At 37.7% G+C, this 21,440-nt stretch overlaps 1 protein-coding gene across 4 annotated transcripts in view; it reads right to left on the bottom strand.

Annotated features, from left to right (window-relative positions):
- Positions 1-21,440, bottom strand: part of MGAT4A (alpha-1,3-mannosyl-glycoprotein 4-beta-N-acetylglucosaminyltransferase A) — a 119,537-nt gene that overhangs the window by 18,397 nt on the left and 79,700 nt on the right. For all 4 annotated transcript variants that reach the window (XM_034953693.2, XM_034953694.3, XM_055107625.2 and 1 more), the window contains exons 6-12: positions 20,733-20,779; positions 18,840-18,953; positions 17,939-18,014; positions 7,933-8,047; positions 6,424-6,554; positions 2,630-2,737; positions 2,317-2,510 (exon numbers count right to left, since the gene is read on the bottom strand). In XM_034953693.2, the coding sequence (XP_034809584.1) occupies positions 2,317-2,510; positions 2,630-2,737; positions 6,424-6,554; positions 7,933-8,047; positions 17,939-18,014; positions 18,840-18,953; positions 20,733-20,779 (785 nt within the window). The remainder of the gene's footprint in view (positions 1-2,316; positions 2,511-2,629; positions 2,738-6,423; positions 6,555-7,932; positions 8,048-17,938; positions 18,015-18,839; positions 18,954-20,732; positions 20,780-21,440) is intronic.

Here is a 21,440-nt window from a genome sequence, read left to right as displayed (position 1 = left end):
ACAGATCTAAAATACTTTCTGAGTGTGAGTATAATACTCTGTTTTTGATACTCTGAAAACAAACTAGTAAGTATGCGTATGCGTTCTCAGGGTGTGGGGAAGGGAGGAAACTAGATAAGACATGCAAAGTATGTCTGAATCTAAACCTAACTTTAGTTCAGTTGCATGGTTAAAAGTTTAGGCTTAGGAGTCAGAAAGACCTGAGTCCAAATCCTGGGTCTCTCACTTACTAGAATTGTCACCTTTCACGAGTTTCCTCAGCTTTCTGAGCCTGAGTTTCTTCTATAATGCAGATAGTCCCATCTACCTCAGAGGACTGCTCCAATCAGTTCAGGAGAACTGACAAAAAGTCCCCTGCACATTCAAAATGCTCAGCCAGTCACAGTATGGTTACGATACAGTTACAGCGGCGGGCCAGTAGATATGGCTGTAAAAGGTTACGTGGGAATTCTTGGGGTGATAGAAACGGTCCTTATCTTGATATACTGGTGTCAAAACCACAGTCTGCAAGATGCTACCCTTGGGCAAGTGGGGTGATAGGTACACAGGATGCCTCAGTTTTACTTCTTACAGCTGCGTGTGAATCTATACTTTCTCAAAAGTCAAAGACTAAGAAAAAGAAATTGATTGTTGAGGGAAAAAGCACACAAAATAAATGTATCAAGTGAAACTGTCCCTGTTATCTCACCTCTATTAACAGTTTGATAGATTTTTTGCAGATTTGTTCTATGTACATAATATATGTAAAACATTGTTTTTATTTTTCAAAAAATCCTTCTATAATCTATAATTCTATCCTCTCTATATAGAATGCTATATATTCTAGAATCCTATACACATATAATGCTATAATCTATAAAATGATCTATAAGGATATTCTATAAAGTTATAAAATTTGCTTTTTACCCCACTTAGTATATATCTAAGAAAGTTTTCATGTCAATACATACTAATCTACGTCAATATTTTTGATGACTGCTTATAGCATTCCACTGCGTGGCAATATCATTTTATTTAACCAAACACATACTAATGGACATCTATGCTGTTTCTAATTCTATGCTGGCTCTCTGAGTGGTAAACAATATCTCAAAGTGCAGAGTATTACTAATAGTATAAAAATGAACTTTAACAGCAAAACAAATAAATGCTCATGCAAGTGCAAAATATTATTCAAAACTATTTCTGTATGTTCTTCCAGTGGTATTTCCAATGCTTAAAACACTTTTAAAACTTAAATTCCTCTTTGGAGTCAGTTTAGAGTAACAAAAGAAAATTAGTAACATTGTATCACAGCTCTAAATTGTTTCTGACCACCTCAAATAGAATTACTAAAAATGATTTCTGGTGGATTCTAAAAATCAAATTGGCCCTCCCATTGGGACACATAAAAGGAAACACCACAGAGTGGGGAACTATGTTCCTTTAGGTATGCCACTGCCAATCTGGGGAACACACCCAAACCTGAAGAAGGACTGAAGGAATCACGACTATTAAATTAAAAACAGGCCAGGCACAATGGCTCACGCCTATAATCCCAGTACTTTGGGAGGCAGACATGGGTGGATCACCTGAGGTCAGGAGTTTGAGACCAGCCTGGCCAACATGGTGAAACCCTGTCTCTACTAAAAATACAAAAAAATTAGCCAGGTGTGGTGTCAGGTACCTGTAATCCCAGCTACTTCGGAGGCTGAGGCAGGAGAATCTTTTGAACCAAGGAGGTGGAGGTTGCAATGAGCTACATTGCACCATTGCACTCCAGCCTGGGCGACAGAGCGAGACTGTCTCAAAAAAAAAAAAAAAAGGAAGAAAGTCCTAAATTTTGTAAAATGAACATAAATGCTCAAAAACATAAAATGGCTGTAAATTTCTCCCTGGTGTACCAAAAATAACCTAGCATTTGTAAAACCATTGACTAAGAATAGTCATACTCTGTCAAATTTATCATTTCAACCAAATTGCTGGGCTAATCAACTAGCTCCAGATCAATTTTCAAGGGACATACCAGGATAAAGACATAAACACTAATTTAAGATTTTCGAGAGTTCCGCAAAAAAGTATTAAAAAATTATACTAGATATACTAAGTCCAGAAATACCAATGAAGTTCACCAAACGTGTTAAATGTCGACATTACATCTGAAAACAACATACTCGTTTTATTATGGAGTTGTTTTACATGTAATTTAAAGCCCAACATTTTGGGCCCCACTGTGTCCCCACATCTGTCAGGCACACACACAAAAATCTATTATAAATCACATTACGAATAAGAGATCCAAATTGTAAGATCACATACATTTCAATAATCACCAACCTTTCTACATTGACTGGTTTATCAAATTTAAACAAGATGTAGTCTCCAGCTATCGGTGTGATAGCCCAGAAGAAATCCTCTCCCATGTAAGTTTTCTCCAGCGTATGCCCTTGGTAGACCTTCAAGGAAGTAGATACCTCTGCAGGTGGGTTTACATGGATTTTAAGAAGTAATGGTTTCATGTAATCTTTATCCTGGGAGCAAAGACATATATGCTATTAAATAATACACAGCTTATTTAAGAAGAAAAACAATAATTATAACTTAAATAACAAGTTGTATGTTCATGAGAAAATAAAATTAAGTCACCAACCGTGAGTTTTTGGATTTTTCCTGATAGTGATGAGTGCAGACCAACATGTTGGAAAAGGGAAGGTCTGAAGCGAATTCGCAGATTTGCTTTCTGTCTATCACAATGTTTCTAAATATTTAAAAAAATCACGTTAGTGTTGCATAATAAAGTGAAATCTTGCCCTCACCTGGAAAATGAGAAGTCCTTTATTAAAATATTGAAAAGAAGGGCTGGGCGCGGTGGGTCATGCCTATAATCCCAGCATGTTGAAAGGCCAAGGCAGGTGGATCACCTGAGGTCAGGAGTTTGAGACCAGTCTGGCCAACATGGTGAAACCCCATCTCTACTAAAAACACAAAAATCAGCCAGGTGTGCAAGCCTATAATCCCAGCTACTTGGAAGGCTGAAGCAGGAGAATCGCTTGAACCCAGGAGGCAGAGGTTGCAGTGAGCCGAGATCGCATCACTGCACTCCAGCCTGGGTGACAGAGTAAAACTCTGTCACAAAAACAAACAAACAAACAACAACAACAAGATTGAAAAGAAAACAACTTCAAGTCATAATTACAAATCATATTTTTTTCTAGTCTTTGAGGCACTAATAGATTTGCTACTTCCTTGATAAACAGTCATGATCCAGAAATTTAAAATAAGCATAGTTAAGGGAAGAGTGAAGGATTTAATTTCAACCATCCTTCAACACATGTCAACAAAGATTTGACTTTTAATATTAAAATGAATAAACTATAGACGAGGGGGTTAGTTCAAATATACAAAATATTTTTTATTTAATAATATAATGAATTTGCAAATTATAAATGGCGCATTTTGTTGCATGAAAGCAACTTGAAAATGTGAGGCAATCATTTGCCTAGAAGCAAGTAAATGATATTAAAAATTCCACAGACAATCTCTGTCAACACAGGAAGGGACACCTATGTTTCAACTCGTAGTGCCCCACGGTCCAGACGTTCCATCTCAACCTGTCCTCATGCATGGGCCTGGCGTGTGAAGGCTGTGCAACACCGAGGGCCACCTTGACAAATATTTATTTAGACTTTTCATTTTCAATAACTTACAAAATTTGGGGCCAAAAAAAATCAAAAAACACATCTTTGTAAGAAATTTACACTTGACTGGGCACGGTGGCTCACGCCTGCAATACCAGCACTTTGGGAGGCCAAGGTAGATGGATCACCTGAGGTCAGGAGTTTCAGACCAGCCTGGCCAACGTGGTGAAACCCTGTCTCTACTAAAAATACAAAAATTGGCCAGGCGCAGTGGCTCACGCCTGTAATCCCAGCACTTTGGGAGGCCGAGGCGGGCGGATCACGAGGTCAGGAAATCGAGACCATCCTGGCTAACACGGTGAAACCCCATCTCTACTAAAAATACAAAAAAAAAAAAAAAAATTAGCCGGGCGTGGTGGCGGGCGCCTGTAGTCCCAGCTATCCAGGAGGCTGAGGCAGGAGAATGGCGTGAACACGGGAGGCGGAGCTTGCAGTGAGCCGAGATCGCGCCACTGCACTCCAGCCTGGGCAACGGAGCGAGACTCCGTCTCACAAAAGAAAAAAAAGAAAAAAAAAATACAAAAATTAGCAGCCAGGCTTGGTGGCTCACGTCTGTAATCCTAGCACTTTGGGAGGCTGAGGTTGGGGGATCATGAGGTCACGAGATTGAGACCATTCTGGCCAACACGGTGAAACCTGGTCTCTACTAAAAATATAAAAATTTGCCAGGCGTGGTGGCCCATGCCTGTAGTCCCAGCTACTCAGGAGGCTGAGAGGCAGAAGAATCGCTTGAACCTGGGGGCAGAGGCTGCAGTGGGCTGAGACTGCGCCATTGCACTCCAGTCTGGGTGACAAGAGCAAAACTCTGTCTCAAAAAAAAAAAAAAAAAAAAGAAATTTACACTTTAGAAGACTTCTAATAATATACTGGGTGCTAAAATGCCTACTTCTCAAGAGGTTTCACTTCACTGGCATTATTACTGACACTACAATAAAGGTGAAATAGTGTATTTTCTTTGCACAAATACTCAAGTGGAAGGAGAAAGAAAGGGAGGAAGAGTCAAAGGGAAGGGCAAAGGGCAAGCGAGAGAGAAGACTGGGGAGCGCAAGGTTGAGGAGAGAGCGAAACCACCGAGGCAGTGTCTGGAACTCAGCCTGTCACTCCAGTGGCAATGGAAGGACTCTGGCCGAAGGGCCCAACCACGCTGATAACCCTTTGGGACAATGTATAAATGATTCGAAGGGTTTCCCGGGCCACTGTCAAGGATGTGGCGACAGCACCCTCGAGATTCTAGGGGAAGCAACTGAAGAATTAGAGGCCACAGAAAAACATGGACTACAGAAGGGTGAAGGAATGGATGAAATCGTCCAAAAGTTCATGTACCCAAATTTATGGAGGATTTAGAGGGTTTTTGTGGTTTTAATTTCTACTATAGATTTTTTCACCTCACAGGCTCATTTTAGAACCTAACCACATATTAAATAAAATTGCACAGGACGAATGGAATGCAAGTGTATTGTAGGAGGTTAAAGATGACGTTAACTTTTTCTGTGTCCTATAATAAAAATTTCTGTAAGTCACAGTGAAAATGTGCATAAGGACTGAGATCTCTAAAAAATGATTTGTTTAAAACAATTTATATGTTCAACTAATTGTCGGAAAACAGATACTCTGCCATTGCTAGATTCCATGATTTCCTCTAACTAAGAATGTGTTGGGGTTTTTTAAAATTTTTGTGGTTTTTTTTAAACAGAATGCAATGATAGCCTACAGACACCAGAAGGTAGTATCCTAAAACCTAGCAGGTATGAGGATCCAACTATTCTAGGGAGTAGAAGGTTATGAAGTCAAACTAATGCTTATTTGTTACAATGAATGGTAAGTCAACTCTATAATGACATGTTCTTACAGTGATACTTATCATTACACATCAAAATGGACATTTTTAAGAATTTGTACTTTTACATATTGTTTATGCTTACATCAAATAAATTAAAAGCTATAGTTTTTTTCAGAGACACAATTCAAATTGGACAAGGAAAACATACCTAATTACTCTTTTTAAAAAAAATCATTGTTTTTTCGTAGAGATGGGTCTTGATATGTTGCCCAGGCTTGTCCTGAACTTCTGGGCTCAAGTGATCCTCCAGTCTTGGGCTCCCAAGGTGCTGGGATTACAGGCGTGAACCACTGCACCTGGCCTAATTACTCTTAACAATAAGATCTCTATGGTAATAACATGCTATCTGAATGATCAAAGCAAAAATTATTATTCACTTACTTGACTGTAACTATTATCCCAAAGGTAATCATATTATTATGAACACTGGCTTTTTGTGAGTAACACGCTGAAAGGTACTTTAACGTCTCATTGTTTTGGTATAAAATTATTACTTCTATTTTATTCCTCATTTACAGATGTGTTAGGGTCTAATATCGTCCCCAGTATACAAGGAAAAAGAGAGTGAACAGGAAATATGAAGAAAACAAACTGAAATGGTATCCCATGCCAAGAACAGATATGACCAACATCTACATCCAATGTTAGTAAACCACCAGGGCTTACAAACACTAGAAACATTTATCAGCAATTTAAAGAATGTACGTCATCTTGTAACAGCTTCCTGCTTTACAGGATCTTCCACTGCTATCTAAAAGTTCTTCTAATATAGAAACTTTTTATCAGCTCAGGAAAGAAGTTTTATATCACCTACCTATTTAACTATTTATTTGCAAAATCTCTAAAAGTCACTTTCACGAAATACAGAAGTGAAACTCCCTCCACTCTGGTGAGGAATTAACTTACTGCATCTTTTTCAGGGTTGCAGACTTTCACCCAGAGAATATGGTCCAGGAGCCAATCAATGGGTTTCTCCTTGTAAAACATGAATATGAATTCTACAATCAGAGTAAGATCCGGCGCTTGAAACATTTTACCTGAAAAGATATTCCCAGTCAATAGCTGCAATGAAGAAACCAAGCACCCAAATGGCTTACATTCATGAAATCTTGCCCACGACATACACTGAGGCTTGCGCTTTCAACTATAAATCATCATAAACAATTTCCCCACTTGTATTATCAAAATTAAACAAAGTTGCTTCGGCTAAACTTTCTCTTGAGCCGTCACCTGGGTGTAAACAGATATAGTAAATTCCCGATGTTACTATAATAATCTATCGTATACCTACTGGCCCAAAGCATTCAAAAAGCAAGTCAGAGATTTTCCCTTCGTGTCTAAGATTCTTCCCATTTAACATTGAGAGGTTTAGGTAAAAAATTTTATTCTAAATCAATAAATGCAAAAAATAAGGACTCCTAATTTTGTTTTCACTAAAGCATTTGCAAGTAAAGATGGTTTTTGACTTTTAAGTTTTGAGTTAAATGATCAAGATTGTCAAAGGTCCAGCCTCTAATGCTTAAAGTGTTAAAAAGTACCATAGGAGATGAAATGTTATCCTCTCAATATTATTTGAACCCTGTAAATTTCCTTCAATTCTTCAACTTTAAACATACTCTTCTTTTTTTTTTTTTTTTTTAGATTGAGTCTCACTCTCGTCCCCAAGGCTGGAATGCAGGGGCGCGATCTCAGCTCACTACAACCTCCACCTCCCCCATTCAAGCAATTCTCTTGCCTCAGCCTCCCGGGGAGCTAGGATTACAGGCGTCTGCCACCATGCCAGGCTAATTTTTGTATTTTTAGTAGAGACAGGGTTTCACCATGTTGGCCAGGCTGGTCTTGAACTTCTGAGCTCAGGTGATCCACCCGCCTCGGCCTCCCAAAGTGCTGGGATTACAGGCATGAGCCACTGCGCCTGGCCAACTTTAAACATACTCTTAAGCTGGCTAATTTTGAAACATCAGCCAAAAACCATTTAGAAATGAGTGCCCCAACTAGTTAAGAGAAAAACAAATAAAAATTAATCACTGAATGAGGACTTCATGCATTGCATGAAAATACTAGGAATTTATATGAGAAAACTCTTTGTGGTATTGTTTTTAAAAGAACTGCAATCTTATGTTAACAAAGGAGCTGGAAATGCCAGAGAAGAAAAAGTCAAACATGCTCACCAGCACCATGGTTGGCATTGTGAAGAACGCTACAGTAAATACAATAATCTTAGAAGTCTCCAAATTCTATTCTGGGTTGACTTTCATCATGTCATACAAAGAGGTTTACCTAACTTAAGTTTTCTCTAAAACAACCCATTTCCATAGGAAAAAAAGACATCTTTAGGACAAGTAGCTACTTGGTTTTAGATTCTGAGAGTCACAGTTATTTATGAAAAGTAGGTAAGTGTGACACTTTTCTTACCAATGAAGCCCAGCTGGGAAAACTCTAGAATCATCCATTCCTCAGAAGAAAGTTGAAGTGCAAAATTTTTTATGGTATTAAAATAATTTTGTTTGACAATAATATCATCTTCAAGCTAGAGAAAATTGAACAATCATATTAATACATCAAAAAAGGTATTGAGAGAAGGATATTATTATGGAAAAATACAAGCATACCTTTATCATGAAAATGAAGAAGACAATGGTAAAAACAATAAAAATATAAAGCTAGATATTATTAAAAGAAAGTGAAGAAAACAAAATGGAAGAAATACATCGTAAGTCAACTAAGCCACTCCTTTCTATGGGAAATAACAATGAGGAAAATGAGGACATCCTTTCCAAGTAAGACAGCTGGAATGATGCTGACATGTGAGTGGATGGGGCAGAGAGAGCACAAGATAAAGGTCTTATCACAGCAGAAGTTATGGGGAGGGAGGGGGAAAAAGAGAGAGAAGGAGGATATCAGGATACATTCTATGGGGCAGAAAGCACAAAGAAAGTTTAAACTGAATTTAGTAGTCTTACTGTTAGTAGTGATAATGGTATTGATATTGTGAAGCTATTTTACGTATATTACAGAATAAAAAATTATATTATTAGGATATTATTGAAAACCAAGGCTTTCAATATAAAAGAAAATAAATACACGTAAAAATTTGAAAAGCTAAGTAAAAGTCCTATAATTTTATTATAACCCTAAAATCTTACATCTTAATCCAGTTTGAATTGGAACTATCAATACAAACGTGTGATTTTTTTTTCCTCTGTAAAATAAAATACACTTTTTCTTGCTGAAAGTCCTAGAAGCAAAAACAAGACAATAGCAATGAGCACCTTTAAGCGCCCAGATTGTGTTTCTATATACCACACACCCTGAAGAGGAATAGCACTCCTCAGAGAAATGATCGATTCCAGATCTGGGATAGGAAATGCGCAAGATGTGCCAATCATCAAAGAAACAATCACAATTACTGAGGCCAGGCACAGTGGCTCACGCCTGTAATCCCAGCACTTCGGGGGGCCCAAGCAGGTAGATGGCTTGAGTTGCCCAGGAGTTCAAGATGAGCCTAGGCAACAGAGCAAGACCTCATCTCTACAAAAAATTTAAAAATTAGCCAGGCATGGGGGTGGGTACCTGTAATACTAGCTACTCGGAAGGCAGGAGGATCACTTGAGCCCCCAAAAAGATTGCTGGACTTATATAGAAAGGATACAAAAGCCAATTTGAAAGGGTTCCCACTGGATTATGATGTACCAATGAAAGCATCAATAAGAATAATGATTGCAATGGACTGTGGCAAATCAAATGTATTTTAAATATCCATGACTTCATAATGATACATTGTTTTTAAGGGGATACATGTGCAGGTCTGTTACATGGATAGATTGCATAATGCTGGGGTTTGGGCTTCTATTGAGCCCACCACCCAAATGGTGAACATAGTACCCAATAGGTAACATAATGATACTTTAAAAACAGCCACCACTGTAGATTGCTAAGGCACCAACTTTAAAAATTAGTAAGAGAATGAAATCAAGCATTTACTCCAGCCTTTCTTTAAGAACTATTTTTCAAGGTAATCTAATAAAGGAAGAAAAATTCTTTATAGAAGAACTCAACATAGCATTTAGAACTAAGCTAAGAGCATTAGCAATTACAGAATTAGGAAAGCACCACTTGGAAACTGCTAATGAAATAAGTGATCTAGGGAAAAATAATCAATGGATGCTGAAACCTTAAGTGGAACAGCTGCTGGAGAGCTAAATTTATAATGCAGCAATGAGGCGGGCATATGGAACCCACTGATTACTCTCAGCCTCGCTGGAGGTGGGACTGCCTGATGTAATGTGCTTTCTTTTTTTATTTTTATTTTTTATTTTTGAGATGGAGTTTCCCTCTGTTGCCCACACTGGAGTGCAGTGGTACAATCTCAGCTCACTGTAACCTCTGCCTCCTGGGTTCGAGTGATTCTCCTGCCTCAGCCTCCCCAAGTAGCTGAGACTACAGGCACACGCCACCACGCCTAGCTAATTTTTTTTCTATTTTTAGTAGAGATGAGGTTTCACCATGTTGGCCAGGCTGGTCTCGAACCCTTGACCTCAGGTGATCCACCCGCCTTGGCCTCTCAAAGTGTTGGGATTACAGGCGTGAGCCACTGCGCCCGGCCCGTAACACGCTTTCTTATGCGCTACCATAAGACTTACTCAAGCACCACCTGTGAAGTGCCTGCATCATCTATCAGTTTTCCAGAAGGCACCGTGTTCAACTCAGAGTTTTTTGCAATAAAGCACTTTATGAAACTGTATGATGCTGTCAGTGGAAACTCCATTCCAAGCCACAGCATCTTCCTTTCCCCTAAGGGGTATGTCTATGACAATCACAAAGTAACCCCTGACTCTACTGCCTTTTGGAAAGCATTCTTTAAGAGTCATGGATGTGATACATTCCCAAACCATGCAACCCTGGAGTCATATCCCGCGGGGATAATTATGACGTCTGGAATAAATTCCTTTGCCACATCACCTCTCATCTTAGTCTTCAACAAAATGTCACAGGTAAAATCTATCCTGTATGAACATTTAAAACTACCATTAACTGAGAACTTTTTAGGCTAATATGTTTTTCCCACTAATACTCTGTAGATGACAATGAACTCACTGAGAGAATTCCACATAATAAGCGTATGTGAAGACTTGAATATAAAGCAACTCCCTCTTTCCTGAGGCATAATTTTTGGGCAAATGTGATTATTTTAAGAATGTTCAGGCTGGGTGTGGTGGCTCACACCTGTAATCCCAGCACTTTGTGAGGCTGAGACGGGTGGACCACTTGAGGTCAGGAGTTTGAAACCAGCCTGGCCAACATGGTGAAACCCCGTCTCCACTAAAAATACAAAAAATTAGCCAGGCCTGGTGGCAAGGGCCTGTAATCCCACCTACTTGGGAGGCTGAGGCAGGAGAATCACTTGAACCTGGGAGGCAGAGGGTGCAGTGAGCTGAGATCACACCATTGCAGTCCAGCCTGGGCTAGAGGGAGACTATGTCTCGAACAAACAAACAAAAACAGCCTGGGCAACAAAGTGAGACCCTGTTTTTACAAAAAGTCACACAAAAAAAATTAGCCAGGCATGGTGGTGCATGCCTGTGGCCCCAGCCGCACAGGAGGCTGAGGTGGCAGGATCATATGACCCAGGTCAAGGCTGCAGCGAGCTGTGAACTGTGTTTGCACCACTGCACTCCAGCCTTGGCAACAGAGGAAGACCCTGTCTCCAAAAAAAAAAAAAAAAAAATGCTCACTGACACCAGTGGACCAGTGGCTCAAACCTGTAACCCCTGCTCTTTGGAAGGCAGAGGCAGCAGGATCATTTGAGGCTGGGAGTTCAAGACCAGCCTGGGCAACTTAGCAATACTCCCATCTCTACCAAAAAGAAATACAAAAATTAACCCAGTATGGTGGTGCATGCCTGTAGTCCCAGCTTCCTGGGAGGCTAAAACAGGAGGATCACTTGAGCCCAGGTGTTTGAGGCTGCCATGAGCTATGACTGTGCCACTGCGCTCCAGCCTGTGTGACAGTCAGACTCTGTCTCTGAAAAACAAAAGAATGTTCATTGAATTTGACTTTGAAAGAACTGAACAATTAGAAACAATCTAAATGACCAACAAGAAGGTTGATTATGATATCTGAATAACAGGACTTCAAGAAGGGATTAAAAATCACACCAATCTGTATTTACTGGCATAGCAAGGTACGTATCAACAATATGTCAAGTGACAGCAAAAAAGGTTATCAGACAATACATACAGCATGATCCTCTACTGTAAAAGAGGGCTGTGTGAGAGTGACATCAGCAAGACAGAAACAGGAAACCCAGACACACAAGACACATTCCCCACACGAGACACAGATTTAAAATCTGAGCATTCCACAGCCAGAGGCCCTCTCTTGGGCACAGACCACAGTGAGGAAACACTCAATTCCCGACTTCTCCCTGAGGAGAGAAAGAAGTTGGTGTATACCCAATGTTTTTGACTTTTTCGAGTGCAGCCAGAGGGAATGATTTCTGTCTCATCTGTCAGGAACAGGGCACCAGGTTGGGACCTAAGAACAAAGGCCATCAGTTGGCACCAGAGGCTGCAGTACCAGAGACAGAAACTAGGTGGAGCTCCAGTACTGCAGCTTACTACAAAACCAACACGGCCACAGTGCTGCAGAGCTCCTGACTAGAAACCAGTCAACTTCAATTAGGAGATTACACCCACAAGCAGAGAGGACATGGCCCCAGAAAAGGCTCAAAGGGCTCCAGAGTCTTTAACTAGGCTGACTGAAGAAAATCCTTCCACTACAAAACCAAACTGCAAAGACTGGGAGAGGTGGCTGATTTTTCAAATGCCAAGATCCCAACAACAAAAAACAAGATATACAAATAAACAAAAATATGGTATATCCAAAGGAACAAGTTAAAACTCCAGAAACCAACCCCAAAGAAATGAAGACATATGAACTGCCCAGTAATTCAAAATAACTGTCATAAGATTGCTCAGTAAATTAAAAGAGAGCAGAGATAGACAACTAAATGAAATTTGGAATATGATGCATGAACAAAATGAGAATATCAATAGAGACAGAAACTATAAAGAGCCAAACAGAAATTCTAAAACTGAAGAATATAAAACCTGAATTGAAAATTTCACTAGAAGGACTAAACAGCAGACCTGAGCAGGCAGAAGAAAGAATCAGTGAACTTAAAGATAGGACTTTTGAAATTACTGACGCACAGGAGCAAAAAGAAAAAAGAATAAAAGAAAAATAATGATACCCTAAGGGACCTATGGACAGCACAAAGTGAAACAACATACACATTATGAGAGTTCTACAAGGAGAAGAGAGCCTATTTGAACTTCCCAAATATGAGGATAGAAATGGACATACAAATTCAAAAAGTTCAAAGAACCCCAACTACAATAAATTGATCTACACCAAGAAGAATCATAATGAAGTTGTCAAAAGTCACAAAGAATCTTGAAAGCCATAAGAGGAAAGTGACCCAACAAATACAAGATAACGTCTATTAGATTATCAGCAGATTTCCCAGCAGAAACTTTATTATAGGCTAGAAGAGAGTGGAATGCTATGTTCAAAGTGCTAAAACATACTAAACAAAAACTGGCCAGCCAAGAATATTATATCTGACAAAACTGTAATTCAAAAGTAAAGAAGGCCAGGCGCGGTGGCTCACACCTGTAATCCCAGCACTTTGGGAGACCGAGGCAGGTGGATCACCTGAGGTCAGGAGTTCGCGACCAGCCTGAACAACACGGTGAAACCCCATCTCTACTAAAAATACAAAAATTAGCTGGGTGTGGTGGTGGGCACCTGTAACCCCAGCTACTCGGGAAGCTGAGGCAGAATGGCGTGAACCCGGAAGGCGGAGCTTGCAGTGAGCCGAGATCGCGCCACTGCACTTCAGCCTGGGCGACAGAGCAAGACTCCGTCTCAAAAAAAAAAGAAAAGAAAAAAAGAATGTTAAGGCTGGGTGCAGCAAGGTGGAGGCTGCAGTGAGCTGGGATTGTGCCACTGCACTCCAGCCTGGGGAACAGAGCAAGACTCCATCTCAAACAAAAAGAAAGAAAGAAAGAAATTAAGACTTTCCCAGATAAACAAAAGCTGAGTGAGTTCATCACCACTAGACCTGCCCTACTGCTGAAGGAACATTTTCAAGTTGAAGTGAAAGGTCAATAAGCAGTAATAAAGCACCATATAAAAATATAAAACTCCCTGGTAAAGGTAAATATACAGATAAATATAGACGTAGTAAGGTAATGCAGGTGCATGAATCACTTTAAAATCTGGTACCCCTTTCAAATCTTTTAATTACATTAAAATCACTTCTTAAAGACTAAATGCACAAACAATAATTATAAATCTGAGTTAATGTATATGCAATATAAAAAGCGGTCACTGGTGTCATTGGTAAAATAGAGTGCAGGGGAGACAGAGATGTAAAAGAGTAGAGATTTTATTTGTCATTGAAGTAATAAATAGACTGTTATAACTTTAAGATATGTAATTGCAATGGTAACTACAAAATGAGTATCTATTGAATATACACAAAAGGAAATAGAAAGGAAATCAAAATACGTCACAATTTTAAAAAATCAACGAAACACAAAAGAAAGCAGCAAGAGAGGAAAAGATAGACAAAAAAGTTCCAAGACATACAAAAAAATAAAGTAAATGGCAATAGTAAGTCTTTCTGTATTAGTAATCACTAAAAATGTAAATGGGTCAAACATCCCAATTAAAAGACACAGTTAGGCCAAATGGAAATTTTTAATGAGATCCATTAATATACTATCTACAAGAAACTTACTTTACATCAAAAGACACACATAGGTTAAAAGTGAAAGAATGAAAAAAGATAATTCATGCAATCCAGAACTGAAAGAAAACAAGGATGGCCATACTTCGACAAAGTAAGACTTTAAGACAAAAATTGTCACAAGAGACGAAGGACATTGTACAATAATAAAAGGGTCAGTCAAATCTCTGAAAAGACATAACAATTCTAAATAAAGATGCACCTAATAATAGAGGTCTCAGATATATGAAGTCAACACTGACAGAATTGAAAGAAGAAACAAACACCACCACAATAATACTAGGGGGTTTCAATATTCTACTTTCAGTTATGGATAGATCAGACAGAAGATCAATAAGGAAACATCGGACTTAAACAACACTATAATCAAACGGACCCGACAGACATAAAGAACACTGATCCCAACAACAGCAGAATACACATTCTTCTCAAAAGCATATGGAACATTCTCCAAGACAGACCACATGTTAGGCCCCATAATGTCTCAACAATTTTTTGTTTGTTTGTTTGTTTGTTTTTGAGACAGAGTCTCGCTGTGTTGCCCAGGCTGGAGTGCAGTGGCGCTATCTCGGCTCACTGCAAGCTCCACCTCCTGGGTTCACGCCATTCTCTTGCCTCAGCCTCCCTAGTAGCTGGGACTACTAGGCGCCCGCCACCACGCCTGGCTAATTTTTTGTATTTTTAGTAGAGATGGAGTTTCACCGTGTTAGCCAGGATGGTCTTGATCTCCTGACCTTGTGATCCGCCCACCTCAGCCTCCCAAAGTGCTGGGATTACAGGCGTGAGCCACCGTGCCCAGCCAACAATTTTTTTTTAAGACAGGTTTTCACTCTGTCACCCAGGCTGGAGAGCACAAGGCTCACTGTAGCCTCGATCTCCTGGGCTCAACTGATACTCCCACCTCAGACTCCCGAGTAGGTGGGACTACAGGTATGCACCACCATGCCCAGTGAATTTTTTGTATTTTTATTAGAGACAGGATTTCGTCATGTTGCCCAGACTGGTCTTGAACTCTTGAACTCCTGAACTCAAGTGACCTGCCCACCTCAGCCTCCCAAAGTGTTGGGATTACAGATGTGAGCCAGTGCCGCCTGCCAACAAATTTAAGAAGACTAAAACTATGCAATGTATCTTCTCTCACTACAACAAAATGAAACTAGAAGTCAATAGCAGAAAAGTAAACCCAGAAAATACACAAATGTGTGGAAATTAAACAACTCACCCCTAAACAACCAATGGGTCAAAGAAGAAATCACAAGGGATTTAGAAAAAAATCCAGAAAGAAACAAAAACAAAAAAATATATACCAAAATGTAGCAAAAGCCATACAAAGAGGGAAGTTTATACCAGTAAACATTTACATTAAAAAAAAGAAGAAAGATCTCAAAATCAGCAACCTAACTTCATACCTCAAGGAAATTGAAAAAAAGAAACAAACTAAACCCAAAATTAGCAGAAGGGAGAAAAAAAAATATTAGATCAGATAAATAGAAAAAAAATAAATAGAAAAAAAAGCAGAAAAAAACCCAAAGAAACCTAGAGTTGGTTTTTGAAAAGATCAATAAAATTAATAAACCCTTAGCTAGATTAGCTAAGAAAAAAAGAAAGAAGATTCAAATAACTAAAAGTAGAAATGAAAGAGGGAACATAACAACTGATATCACAGAAATAGAAGAATTACAAGAGACTACTAGGAACAATTATGTGCCAACAAATTGGATAATCTACAAGAAATGGATAAACCTCTAAAAACAACTTTCCATGGGTGAATCATGGAGAAATAAAAACTTTGAACACACTTATAATAACTAAGGGGATTAAAGCAGTAATCAAAAACCTCTCAGCAAAGAAAAGCCCAGGACCAGAGAACTTCACTGGAAAATTCTGCTGAACACTTAAAGAAGAATTAACATCAATCCTCCTCAAACAGCTGTCTTCCAAAGAACTGAAACAGAGGGAACACTTTTCAAACACATTCTAGGAGGCCTGCATTTCTCTGACACCAAAGCCAGACAAAGACACAAGAAAACTACAGACCAATATCCCTGATGCAAAAATCCTCAACAGAACACTAGCAAATGGAATTAAAATGCACATTAAAAGAATTATATACACCATAACCAAGTGGGATTTATACCTGCAATACAGGGATCGTTCAACACACAAAAATCAATCAGTGTAACATATACTACATTAACAAAATGGAGGAAAAAAACACATGATCATCTCAATTGGTATGGAAAAGCATTTGACAAAATTCAAGACACTTTCTTGATTAAAAAAAATGTGACGAACTAGAAATAGAAAAAAACTTATTCAACAAAATAAAGGTAATATATGAAAAGCCCATCGGTAATATCACACTTGGCAGCAAACAAATGAAAGCTTTCCCTCTAAGATTAGAAGCAGGGCAAGGAGTCCCACTTTCACCACTACTAGTCAACATAGTGCTGGAAATCCTAACTAGAACAATTAAACAAGTAAAAAAAGTAAAAGGTACCCAAACCGGAAAAGAAGAAGTAAAATTATCATTATTTGCAGATGAAATGATCTTATATGTAGAAAAACCTAAAGAATCCACCAAAAACTACAAGTAATAAATGATTTCAGCAAAGTTTCAGGATACAAAATCAACACACAAAAATAGTTGTATTTTTGTATACTAACAATGACCAATCCAAAAAAAAAAATCAAGAAAACAATCCCATTTACTGTAGTATCAAAAAAGATAAAATACTTAGGAATAAACCTAACTGGGGAGGTGGAAAATTTTTCTACAAAACATTTCTAAAAGAAATCAAAGAAGATACAAATAAATGCAAAGACATCCTGTGCTCATGTATTGGAAGACTTAATAATATTAAAATGTCCACACTACCTACAGCGATCTACAGATTCAATACAATCCCTACCAAAATTCCCAAGGCATTTTTTACAGAAATAGAAAAAAATCCTCCTCAAATTTATATGGAGTCTCAAGTGACCCTAAACAGCCAAAATAGTCTTTAAAAAAAGGGAACACAATTGGAGGCCTCATACTTCCTAATTTTAAAACATGCTACATATGTCAGGTGCAGCAGCTCGTGTCTGTAATCCCATGACATATTGTGTTCTTGGTAAAAATTGGACTGTTGTGCTGCTAAAAATAATTGGACTGTTAGAATTAAATGTCAATTTTATTATCTTCAAAATAGTGGTAACAGTATTGTGGCCTACAAAAAAAAATTAGTTCATTGTAAGACCACTAAAGAAAAATTGCAAGAAAATTCCTCTTTAAAATCTGCCAAATAATGACATCTTAGTTCTTCTTGACAGTGGAGAGAGGGAAAAGGGGAGAGAAGATGGGGGAATGGGAGAAAAAGAGGAAAAAGATAAGTGAGTTGCAGGTCCCCCGCTAAGTGGAGGGCTGGCTTCCCTACTCAGTGGAGAAACATCAGAGCCCACATGCTCAGTTACCATGGAGACCCCTCTGCTCTGAGGTAGTTATGATTTGTCAGATCTCAGAGGGTTTGCACTTTCAAAACTTCCTGTTTTAATGAAAACATACCCTTGATAACACTTTTTCTTTACAAGCGTGAAAAACAAAGGAAAAACCACACTTACCTGAATGTAATATATGCCCTTTTCTTGAGCATACATCATTAGAAAACAGTAATCTAGGTTTTGCTTTGTTCTCCATCTGAAATAAACATTTTCAAAAAGTAAGTTAGGAATCAGACTCAAATTTAGTAAAATAAGATTAAATGTATAAACGTCAAATGTCTACATAACATGTCATCTATGTATATGTGTACACACACACACACACACTCACTTAGGACGAAGAGTCAAAGAAAATTCACTTTCCTCTAATGAAGACTTTATCAAAATGTATTCCCAAGAACACTAATTCTCAAGCTGTCCTGAGGAAAAAAATGAGTCTAATATCAAGTAAGTATGTATACATGTTCCCCTTCTAGAAACATATTAATTCATAAGAGGCACAAAAATATCCAACAGTAAAGACATTTATTGGAAAAAAAATTCTTAATACATATTTTTCCAAACTTCCTTGAGCACAGACCCTTTTTTCAGTAATATCTTAATGTTTCATCAAACGAGTGCTTCAAAAATTACACTTTTAGGGTCCCTACTCTGGTGCCTAGGACTGTTTGCACGCAGATCAAAGTTCACAAATAGGTACTGAGTGCTTTAAAAAATTCATATTTAAGTTTACAGTATTAAACCCTGTCAGTGAATTCCTGGTAGCCTACAGAAACACATAAGAGAAGTGGATCTAAAAGCTAGTTTAAGAAAACACAGTAAAATAAAAGCTGATATTAAGTTTTTACATATTCTAAGAAAACTCCACATTATTTCCAAGCTGTCCTGGACTTAATGAGACTTACCTAGAATATTTTACCAAATTCAACTCTAAAATGTTTTCAGCTTCGATAAATAAAAACTACATGTATTAAATATTTACACTCACAAGTGTGGAGGATTTTAAACGGCACATGCTCACCTTACTCTTTCTTTGGAGTCTCCAAATGTCTCCTTTAGGTTTGTCAAGTCAGGATAATAGCTTTCAGGGGGTGATATGACTTCCACCAAGCCAGAACTGATTTCTTTAGAAAATCTATTATGAGAAAGGTTAGCTGAGTTACTTAAGTTCTGTGGGATTTTATTTATCTTAAAGCTCAATACACTGTGTTTAACATAAAACACATCAGTAATCATTTGTAGCAACGTATAATGTTATGGCCGCAAGGTGTTAAAAGGAGCAGCTCATCACTGATTTCATTTACAGAAAATACAGTTTTTTCCAATAGCAAAAGTTTTTTTTTAAAGTAATGCTTTAAAAACTATAAAATACTGCTCTTATTAAAGTAGCATAGAAATCCTAAGCCAACTGCAGGCATTAACGTTCCTAAAATGTATCTGAATTAAAAAAAAAAATCAAGGTCTCACAGAAAATAGAAAATTGAAGAAAAACAAATAAGTATGTATGTGTCTTTAAATACATATATTTTTGCAAAAACCAAAGCTCTTACATCTTCAAGAAGCTTTGCTTGTGGGTTACAGACCACATGTCATTCTCAAACAGTGTTTCTCAACTGGGGGTGATTCTGTCCCTCTGGAAGACATTTAGCAATGTCTGAAGACGTTCTGGTTGCCACAACTGTGATCAGTACTACTGACGCCTAGTGGGTAGACATTAGGGATCCTGCCCCACATTCTACAATGCATATGGCAGCCCCCACAACAAAAAATTATCTGGCCCAAAATGTCCATTGGGCTGAGGTTAAGAACCCTTTCTAAAGTTTTTAATTAGTCTGTACTGACTGAATTGTAATTTCTTTTGCATTTGCATTCTCCCTTGATTCATTTTTGCAAATCTCCACAAAATGCTAGTGCAACTGCCTGCCTTTGCACAAATGTTCTTAGTGTTTAACTGTACTTTTTGTCTGAGCTTGGTTTTCTACACACTAAGGAAGATGTAAATCACCAGAATCCTTGCATAAGCCCACAGACTTGCCCCTGAGGTCAGTGGGAAAGGGGACCAATCATTACTGCCCTGTTCCTTAAGAAGTCTATGCCAAATTTTATTTCTATAAGGACTTCCAAGAAACTCAGCACTTCAGGAAAACCAAACAAATAACAATTTAATCCTGAACTATAATGTTTTTAAATATTCAATTTTAACATTTTGATAGACAAGGAGCCACATTATTTTAAATGTAGGGTTAGCAAATGATTGTTGCTTCTTTTTTGTCTTTTCTTTTTAAGTAGAAGGTATATCTTTTAGGGACAAAAAACAGATACAATTTAATGAAGAAATTCATAGCAAGACTAATTTTATTACACTATTGAAACTATTAAGGCAATATTATAAAAAATAATATCTGAAACTTACTAAGCTTTCCCTCTGTTACCTACCATGTGCCTCGCTCATAGTAAACTGCTACTCAATCTTTGCAGAATAGAACAGATTAAGACATAGCTTAAAATTGAGGTCTGAAATTACTACGTTAAATATCTACCCTGAGAGCAGGAAGATTTTGCCTGGTAAATACAGTGTGAAAGATTTAATCTCATATGACTCTCTCTGTATTCACTCTCATATGACTCTCTCTGTATTCACTGTCTTCAAGATTAAAGACTGTTATTTAATAGTGTTACATACATAGGACATTCAAGTCTTTTCTATAATGAAATACACCAATTTATCCCATCACATAACTGGATATATATGCACCTACTTTATGACAATATCAAATACCAATCAGAGGTGATCTAATAAACAATGAACTCCACAGAGAAATGAACTATCAAGGAAGGCATTTTCTTTTAGCAAGAAACTCAAGAGATAACAGTAACCAAAATATTTTTATGTTTATAATTAAGAAGAACTTACTCTTTCTCCAGGTTGGCTACAACACCATGTACATAATCAATATCTGTCTGGGAAAGAAAAAAAATGTATCTATATTCAAGTTTTTATATTTTTATTTAACTGTTAATACTGAACTCGAAATTAAATGAATGATAAAAACATTCATTAAAACCATACATTAAATTTTTAGACAATTTATTAAATTTGCATTTCTGTATTGTTCTATTGTACTACTGAATGTCACTGAGCACTTGCTAATAAGCAGATAGTGAAGTTTTTATTATTTTAATTGTCTGTGTTGCATTCACTAGGAAAACTGAACACAAAAACTACTTCTACTTCTATCAAAACATCCAAACTATTGTGAATAGCATTAGTGACAGATGCTGCACGATATGAAGAAAGATTTTTCTACTTGGAATCATAAAACCTAGGTTCAAGGTTTGCCTCTGTAGCTACTGAACTGTATACTCTAAAGTCATTTCTCTGAGTTTCAACCTATTCTATGAAAAAGAGGAAATAACTTACAGATTATGAGATTAAATGATAAAACTATGTAATAAAAAACTGCTATTATTACACCATATTAATATTACACTGACACTGAGAACTGAATCAAGAGCACTTCAATCAGTTAGAAATAAACATTTATCAGATCTGCATATTTTTTAATTATGAACAAGTCAAAATTCTAATACTTATTAATTTTTCTTTATTTTCTTTATTGAT

The sequence above is a fragment of the Pan paniscus genome, chromosome 12, assembly GCF_029289425.2.
Source record: "Pan paniscus chromosome 12, NHGRI_mPanPan1-v2.0_pri, whole genome shotgun sequence".
NCBI lineage: Eukaryota > Metazoa > Chordata > Mammalia > Primates > Hominidae > Pan > Pan paniscus.
Note: the sequence above shows the minus strand (reverse complement) of the source record. Positions and strands in the feature narration are given on the sequence as shown.